The sequence below is a fragment of the Onychomys torridus genome, chromosome 3 (assembly GCF_903995425.1).
Source record: "Onychomys torridus chromosome 3, mOncTor1.1, whole genome shotgun sequence".
NCBI classification, from domain to species: domain Eukaryota; kingdom Metazoa; phylum Chordata; class Mammalia; order Rodentia; family Cricetidae; genus Onychomys; species Onychomys torridus.
Genome location: NC_050445.1, coordinates 9,971,418 through 9,980,280, shown reverse-complemented (window position 1 = coordinate 9,980,280; position 8,863 = coordinate 9,971,418). Strand labels below are relative to the sequence as shown.

The 8,863-nt window shown below is 53.7% G+C and overlaps 1 protein-coding gene across 1 annotated transcript; it reads left to right on the top strand.

Annotated features, from left to right (window-relative positions):
- Positions 1-6,603: 6,603 nt before the first annotated feature.
- On the top strand, positions 6,604-8,641 carry Hoxa13 (homeobox A13). The gene is made up of 2 exons (XM_036180321.1): positions 6,604-7,619; positions 8,351-8,641. The coding sequence occupies exons 1-2, from the start codon at positions 6,704-6,706 to the stop codon at positions 8,593-8,595; spliced, it is 1,161 nt and encodes a 386-aa protein (XP_036036214.1). The 5' UTR covers positions 6,604-6,703; the 3' UTR covers positions 8,596-8,641.
- Positions 8,642-8,863: the final 222 nt, after the last annotated feature.

Here is an 8,863-nt window from a genome sequence, read left to right as displayed (position 1 = left end):
GAAAACCATGATGACTTTGATATCAGTCCAGCACAACTCTCTTCATAGTTTAATCATTAGAAATTTCTTTGGAGTTTCTACAGGGAAGGGAATGGTTTGAAATAGGAAATAGCCATTTGCTCAAAATGAAAATGTATCAGTTTAGGACATAAGCAGTACTGGGGTATAGTTCTCACACACCCCCTAATCTTAAGGGAATGACTGAAATCTTCAGTGAAGGGGCGACTCACAGAAAAAGTTGATATACGTCCCCTTAGGCATGTGTAATTTTTATAAAGGAGACACACACGATTTCAGATAAGATTCCAACTCTTTTTGGTTCAGGTTCCTTCTCAGTGAAACCATGGGTCTGGTTGTTTGTTTGTTTGTTTGTTCGTTTCTAGTCCAAAACTGAAACAGCTCATGTTGAGTCCTTTTTCTCAATCTTGAAATATTCTCAAAACTTTCTGGTGAGAGTAAAGCAAAGCGGTTCGATGCCTGGAATTTAATTTAATTTTAAATATTCAAAAAAAAGAGTGCAAGGTAAATAATCACAAGGTTAAAGATAAGCTGGGCATAGAGGGGCTTGTTATACTTTTTTATCTCTTCGGGGAAATTATACTCTAAAATATTATTTTAATTGTATTAGGCAAAGAAAATGTTTTCCCTGCAAGGGAAGGGGGAAGTGGTCAACTGTACAGCCCCTGGAATTGCCCATGTACTCTTCAGTTTCCAGGAAAAGGAAGACCTTGCGCATTTTCCTTCTTTCCGACATGCTTTTTTCCCTCTGCGGGCCAGTTCTTTTTTTATCCCAGCCCATAAGCGGACTATCCAAAACCAAGGTTGGGGGCTGATTAGCCAAGCTTCCGTACCCAGCTACCCTCACCCGAGTGTAAATACCTATGAAAACAAATATCAAAAGTTTTTATTGAGCCTCTCCATTTCTTGGAGCATTGGGCCACGCAGGCTCCAGTCCCGCAGACAAAGGGATTGCAGCCCGTGGAGGCTCCCTCACAAGCCTGAGACTGCTCAGTGGGGTCCAGAGCTACATAAAGCTTCTAGGGGAGGACATCTGAACCAGATAAATGCTGATGGCCGCCTGACCTTCAGTGAAGACAGGTGTATTTACAGTATTTACAGAGACAGGAGGGATGGCCGGTGTTTTGAGAAATCGGAATCGGAATGGGACCAGAGGAGACACGTTGGCCACCAGGCTAATTAGACAAGGTGATTTTCCCCCCCTTAGGACTGTATTTCGCCAGCAACATATCAGGCATGCATTCACTACGCGTGTGCCTGTGCGTGTGTATGAAGGCACACGCATCGCTTTGATTACAGTATATACCGTGCCTGTAAAATCTGATTACACCTCAGTGTGTACTTGAAGGAAGGGATCTTGAGTTTCCCCTTTCTCCTCGGTGGGGAGTTTCTACCCCTCTGTGGCTTTGCCTATTAAGAATCCACAACCAGATCAGGAGTGTGGGACCAGTCCTTACAGGGAAGGACTCCTGTGGGCCCAGACCTCCTGGCTCCGCGCTAATTTCTCGTAGAGAAACACCGAGCCCAAAAGGACCAGGCTTACGTGCAAAACCCCTACTTCCTCCGAACTCTTGAACGTCTTCGGTGTATTTGTTGACATAAAGAATCCACAACCCGGCGCTGGCTTCCTGTTTTGTAGCGAGCAGTGAGCATTAACCTAGGGTTGGAGTGGGGGCTGGTGGCGTCGGGTACAGAGTCCTGGTCCTTTTCACGTGGCAGTTTCAGGCTCTGGGTTGCCAGGAGGTACCGAATTCTGCCAGCACTCACTCCCAAAGTGGCTTGGGCCCCCCGCAGTCCCACAAGCTGGTCCCTGTCCTGGCTGCCTGCCACTCCCTGTGGAAAGGAGCGTCCTCCTTCAGATGGAGCCTCTATTTACTGGAACTCTGCTTCCAGCTCACTTTCGAGTCCTTAGGTGAAGGCTGAGTTTCCAGATCTGGTGGAGGGCGACGCAGTGACGCAGCCGCCGCCTTTAGGACAGGGAAGGCTCCGGCCACCATCCAACCTCAGGGTGCAGAAGATTGCTCCTCACCGCTGCCCGAGACCCGCTGCTGGTTCTTCTAAAATGGGGGCTTGGGGGAGCTGCCCTCTCCCTTCTTTGGAACTGTAAGAAGCGGGCCAGTGATGTAACTGGGGTCCTCTCTGAGTTTCTACTATCTTTCCTTGTGTAAGGCTCTATCCCGTGGCTGGCTCCCGGCTGGTTTCAGTTGTACCTGATCCAGTCTGGCAGGCACTTATCCAATATTTTTCTCTCTTCAAAGTCCATCCTGAGGTGATCTTGGGTGATCTTAGGGGCAAGGTCTGTGGTTTTCTTCCTTGACTTCCCACTTCCACTTTTCTAAGCCTTTGGTCACCGTAGCACAGAGCTGTTTCCCACGTTCCAAAATTATCCCCACGGCACCAAACCTTCCTTTGACTTCATTATTGCTTCACTCTAGAACAAAACCTCAAATGAGTGACTCAAGCTATGGCATTCCCCTGTGCTCTAGCCAGCCCAGAATCCCGGACACCCTTTCTCCTCCACAACCCCAAGACACTGCTTTCACCCTGATGCACACAGGGTTGAGGACCCTCCAAAAACTCAACTTCCCACTTGCTCTGTTCTTTTGGGCACTGCCTTCTTGGAGAATTTCTCCTTTCTCTCTCCTAGGCTCCTCAGCTGCCTCCCCCTTCCGCATCTTTCTTGCTTTGCCATTATGTCTTTGCCCCCACCCAGCCTGCCTGGGGTGGAAGACAGAGAGTTAAGACGTCCTGCCAATGCAGCTCATAAAGCGGCTTGGATACATTAGAAACACATGAATATCCCGAAATGCAAAGTGTCTTTAAAACCAAACAAGGAATGTTTATCCTAATACCAGATCAATGCAAAGACAACTCCTTGGGTAAAGTGAGAGCAGGTAAATTTCATTTGCTAATGAAAATCAAACTCGATTAGACCTTGGTTTCCCTTTGACCTTTTCTTCTCCAACCCTGGGAACCCAGGGTCCTGTAGCCCTGGTTGGTAAGGAGTCCTCTATCAAGAAAAAAAAAAAAAAAAAATGCAACCAAGGTCTCAAGCCAGATGCAGGAGGGCTGTCAAAGCCCATGGCCCCTGGCTTGCCCTAGTAACAACCAAGAGCAGGAGAAAAGCTATGGAAACGCCTGGAACAAAGGCCAGGCTGCAGCCATGCTGCCCTCAAAGGGCTTCGCTGAGAAATTTGGGAGCATCAGACAAAGCTTGGACAGTAACAGAGGCTTCTCCAGCTCCCACGCTTGGCTCCAATGGCCACTGCAGCCTGAAGGTCATCGTGGGTGCCCTGACTCCCTTTTCTAAGCCATGGAGAACCCGAGGGTAAAATTGCTAAGGTGCTGGTGCTTCGGCTAAATCTTAGAAGAATCCTAAGCCTGGGAGATGGAAAGAGCTCAGAAAGTCAGGCCCTGCTAGCTGGATGGACAAACAAAATTTGCCTGTGCCTTTGGGAAATGAGGAAGAACACTGGAAGAGATTGCTGGCTTTCTGAGAACCAGCCTTCCTCCTCTGCCCTTTCTTTTCCCCCACCAAGCTGGTTTGGAACTGCCTGGAGCACAGTATTAGAAATCATTAATGAAGCTCTTCTCTCCCTCTTTGAAAGACTGAGGGATTATTCTTGTTTTAACATGAGTAGAAATTCTAGAAAGTCTTACCCCAAATTATTCCCAGAGTGCATTGTAATTCGAGAAACAATGTCCAGTGATGCCTACAGCTCGACAACGCAGTCATTTAAAAAATAGTGAAGACACAACACAGAAGGAGAAAAAAGAGAGTCAGATGTGCCAAGATGCCATTGACACACGCCCTGGGAGAAAATCGAATCAGTGTATGAGACAGGAGGAAAGCAAGGAGGCTGCCTTTCTCTAAATAATCCCATCTTGAGGTTTTTTGTTTGTTTGTTTAATTCATAAGAAAACATAAACCTCGGTAAGTCAGAGCCAAAGCTTTCCACGGTGGGGATGCCACGTGTAAGGAGAAAGCCCAATGGATTCAAGATGCGACCCAAAGCCTTCCCCTGCTCCATTCTCCCCAGACAAACCTGTTTCTGGCTCCTCTGTGGAAAAGATGAGATCCTTTCTCACCATTTTTGGAGTGGATCGACCCAGCCGACTTTGGCAGTCTGTAGAGCTGAGGCCCTTCCTCTGAGTGCAGGGCTCCCGGCTCCAGAGAAATGAGGGGGAGGGAAGAATGTGGAGCTGGTCTTGGCTGCTGTGTGGACCAGCAGTCCAGCCATCGCCAGAGGCGAACTGGCATAGGAGTCTGCTGGCGGAGGCTTCCCCAGCTGTGTTTTCGTTTTTTCCGAATCTAGTTGGAAAACTTCAGAGGCTCAAAAACCCAGCTAAGATCAGGGCAGCGGCAGAGAAGAATCAGTCCAGTCCGTAAAACACCGCCCCCAAAACTCTACAAAGAGCAAAAAATGGTGTTGAGTAGCCAAACAGAGCCAGAAACTAGAAGAGCAAAGGATCGTGGAATGGAGAGTGAGGGGAGGTGGGCCGTCGGCCTCCCTGCTGCCCCCAGTCCCCAGGCTTTCATTGAGGTTTCTCACGCTGACCAGACAGCAACTTTCAACTTGACCTTGGCCTCCAGCCGTGTCTGACCTGTATGTAAACTGCCCTCAAGCCCTCAAGTCTCCGAGAACTGGAGCCTGGAACCCTACTTTGTCTCTTTGTCACTGTGGAGTTTTACAATGCCACTTAGAGAGAGGAAGGAATCAAGGGGATGGATGAATAGGGCTCCAAAGGAACACAAAAATCAAGTCTTCACAGAGGTTTGTTCCTTAGTCTGCAAATGGCCAGTCAGTGAAAAGGTAAACTGGGGTAAATCAATATTTACCCAGGACTGCTAAAAAGTCAGGAGAGAAAGGACACACTGGGTGTGGGGGAGAATTGGGTGTGGGGATCAGGGAAGGTTTTATTGGGCGACACTTAACATTAGTCAGAACAATCCCAGAATCTGGGCAGATAAAAACCTGAGCCTAGCCTTACAGGTCCCAATCTCGCCAGAAGCCCAGGGGGCTTAGAGAGCAGCAGATGGATTGGGTGATATGTGTGGTGCCTGAACTTAGGGGTAAGTCTACACACTGGGATTCAAAGACAGGTCCAAGCCTGGCTGCCTACCAAAGCGCCCAAGACCAAAAGGGTGCAGAACTGTTCCCCCGCTTATATAGTCCAGAATGCACGCACTTTCGCTTTGATTGTTTGCTACCCTCTGGACATCTGGCCAGTTCACAGATGCAGGGTCAGAAGTGCATACGGTCCTAAAGAGGCAGGGTCCCCAGAATCCCTCACCAACACACTGTGACCCTGCCAGTACAAACACCCCACCAGGCTCCCAGGTTCAGGGGGACTCATCAGTCTGGCTCTTCGGTAGGTAGCAATGCAGACTGAGCTCCTACTGGAAGGGAAGGCATGAAATGACCCCAAAGGTCCCCTTTCTCTTTTTCCCCAAAATGGAATGCAACAGTGGATTCCCAGATGTCTGGAGAATCGCCTCCAACTCAGGATCTATGGAATGGCTTGTAGGAAGCCCCAGAACTAGAGCTGGAGTCATAGCCAGCAGCCCAGCTGGGGCCTGTTCCTCTTAAACCCCTTCAAGAAAAGGCAGCGGGACTCATGACAGGAGCAGGCAGGAGTGAATGGTGCTTTATTCATCTGAAATTCTCTGCAGCCCAGAGAGAATAGTTGCTGCATCGAAATGAAGAGTGAGCTGTATATACAAGTGGGAGAATGTGTCAGTGTGCATCTGTGTGTGTGTGTCAGTGTGCATCTGTGTGTGTGTGTCAGTGTGCATCTGTGTGTGTATGTGTGCGTGCGTGCGCGCGCGCACGGGCACGCGCGCGTGTGTGGAGAGCAGGGAGATGCAATTGGTTATTCTGATATTCTGAGTCTGTGGGCCTAATTGAAAGTGTCCTCCAGGGCCTGAGAACAGGGAAGAGAGTTCCTAAAATGAAGCCCAAGTTTCCCAGGTTTGTAATGTCCTAGGACCCTTGGAACTGACAGGAAACAAACTCCCTGCCCTTGTTCCCCAGGGGCAGGGGGAGCCAAATCTCGACGTGTCCTAGGCGAAAGCTCCGACAATCCCTGGTAGGGTCTAGCTGCGGAAAGACGTATCCACACCTGGAAAGAAAACAGCCCCAGAGGCCCCCTCCCCCAAACACCCCGGGCCATGCTGGGCGAGTCCAACCCAATCTCTCCTCCCTGGCTACTAGAGAATTTACCTGACTTGTCCCCACGACCTCAGGTCTCACCCCAACCGCGGGAGCCCACGGCCCCTCCCAGCCTCCGAGCGATGCCCTGGTGCCCAGGGAGACCGGGGAAGGGATCGGGGTCCGCGAGGCGCGCACCCTGTGTTCCCCACCCCACCCACCCGACTCCCCCGCCTCCTCCGTGGGTGACTGCTGCTGCGCGGCCGCGCGGCGGGCGCTGGCGCAGAGGACCGCGCGGGCGGCGGCGGCGGCAGCGGGGGAAGCCGGGCCCAGCGCCCAGCCGAGCTGGAGCCGCCCGCTTTGCATACGCCGGGGGCGGGCCGGGGGCGGGCCAATGGGCGGCCGCCTGGCGCGACCCCGCAGGGCGCGACCCGCCCCCCTCGCTCGGGCCCCGGCCCCGCGCGGCGCGCTCTTCACTTCTTGGGGGCTTTTTAAAACAGCGCCACTGGGGTCTTCTCCATGCGGCTCGGGCTATGACAGCCTCCGTGCTCCTCCACCCCCGCTGGATCGAGCCCACCGTCATGTTCCTCTACGACAACGGCGGCGGCCTGGTGGCCGACGAGCTCAACAAGAACATGGAAGGGGCGGCGGCGGCGGCGGCAGCGGCGGCGGCGGCGGCGGCGGCGGGAGCTGGGGGCGGGGGCTTCCCCCACCCGGCGGCCGCGGCCGCGGGGGGCAACTTCTCGGTAGCCGCCGCGGCCGCGGCCGCCGCCGCCGCCGCGGCCAACCAGTGCCGCAACCTGATGGCGCATCCCGCACCCCTGGCGCCGGGCGCCGCGGCCGCCTACAGCAGCGCGCCGGGGGAGGCGCCCCCGTCCGCCGCCGCCGCCGCTGCTGCCGCCGCCGCCGCCGCCGCCGCTGCAGCCGCCGCGTCGTCGTCGGGAGGGCCCGGGCCAGCGGGGCCCGCGGGTGCCGAGGCCGCTAAGCAGTGCAGTCCCTGCTCGGCGGCGGCACAAAGCTCGTCGGGGCCCGCGGCGCTGCCCTACGGCTACTTCGGCAGCGGCTACTATCCGTGCGCCCGCATGGGCCCGCACCCCAACGCCATCAAGTCGTGCGCGCAGCCCGCCTCGGCCGCCGCCGCCTTCGCCGACAAGTACATGGACACCGCGGGCCCCGCGGCCGAGGAGTTCAGCTCCCGCGCCAAAGAGTTTGCCTTCTACCACCAGGGCTACGCAGCCGGGCCTTACCACCACCACCAGCCGGTGCCCGGCTACCTGGATATGCCGGTGGTCCCGGGGCTCGGGGGTCCTGGCGAGTCGCGCCACGAGCCCCTGGGGCTTCCCATGGAAAGCTACCAGCCCTGGGCGCTGCCCAACGGCTGGAACGGCCAAATGTACTGCCCCAAAGAGCAGACGCAGCCTCCCCACCTCTGGAAGTCCACTCTACCCGGTAAATGGCGCCCCCTTTCCAGCCCGGGTCTTCGGGCTCTTCTCCAGCTTCTCCTCGGCTCGCGCCCCGGGGGTCACTCGGGTGTCCCCCTGCGCTTTCCCTGGCCTGGCCTGCCCTAGCAATGCTGAAGCCCTGGGAGACAGAGTCCCGCTGGCTGGCGCTGTCCGCCCTGCCCTGAGTTGAGCTGTCCCCCGGCCCTCCTTCGGTGAGGGGTGACTGGGAGGGAGCTTGTGGGTTTCAACTTGTGGGCAGCCCCCTTCTCCCTGTGTGCCCCACCCTCCCAAGCCCTTGACACTGACTCCAAGATGAGGAATCGAGTTGATCTCGAGCTCACCAAATTGTCCCTGGATAGTTCACTGAAAAAAAAAAAAAATGGCTTCGTTGAAGAAGCTTAGAATGTTGGGACTTGGGGCGAGCTGGGAGCTAGTCTCTACAGAAATGTTATACCCTGTTGAAGGATGTGGACTGCTAGGTCAGGCTATGGAGGAGCGCGGTACATGCAGGATAACCCGATTGGGGTTGTCGTTGGAACTCTGGGCGATTCCATGTCAATACACAACTAACCATGCCCCCTACTAACTCTCCAGGCTTTGGCAGAAGGCCGGAGTGTACAGAGCGCGTGGCAGAGGAACCAGGCTTGCAAGTAGGGCCGGGAGCTCAGACTGAGCTGTCGCCTGTGTTCTGGCTCTGGTCGGCTCCCAGTGTAACCTGCCTTCTCCCTTATCTTGCAGACGTCGTCTCTCATCCTTCAGATGCCAGCTCCTATAGGAGGGGGAGGAAGAAGCGGGTGCCTTACACTAAAGTGCAGTTGAAAGAACTGGAACGGGAATATGCTACGAACAAATTCATTACCAAGGACAAACGGAGGCGGATATCAGCCACAACGAACCTCTCTGAGAGGCAGGTCACAATCTGGTTCCAGAACAGGAGGGTCAAAGAGAAAAAAGTCATCAATAAGCTGAAGACCACTAGTTAATGGATTAAAAGTGGAGCAGAGGGCAGCTTGAAGAAACACCTAAGGACTCTTTCTTTGCCTAGATAATAATAATGCTTAATAAAAAAAAATAAAAAAAAAACAGAAGAATTGGAAAGAGAGAGACTGACGTTTTGCTCTCCTGAGGGGAATCTCTTTCTCTTCAATGGAACCTACAGTTTAAAACAAAAACCTTGGAAAATGGTAAAGACTGCCAGTTCTCCCGACAACCCTTGCAGACCGTTAAGTGACAAATTCTAGAGTCAACTCC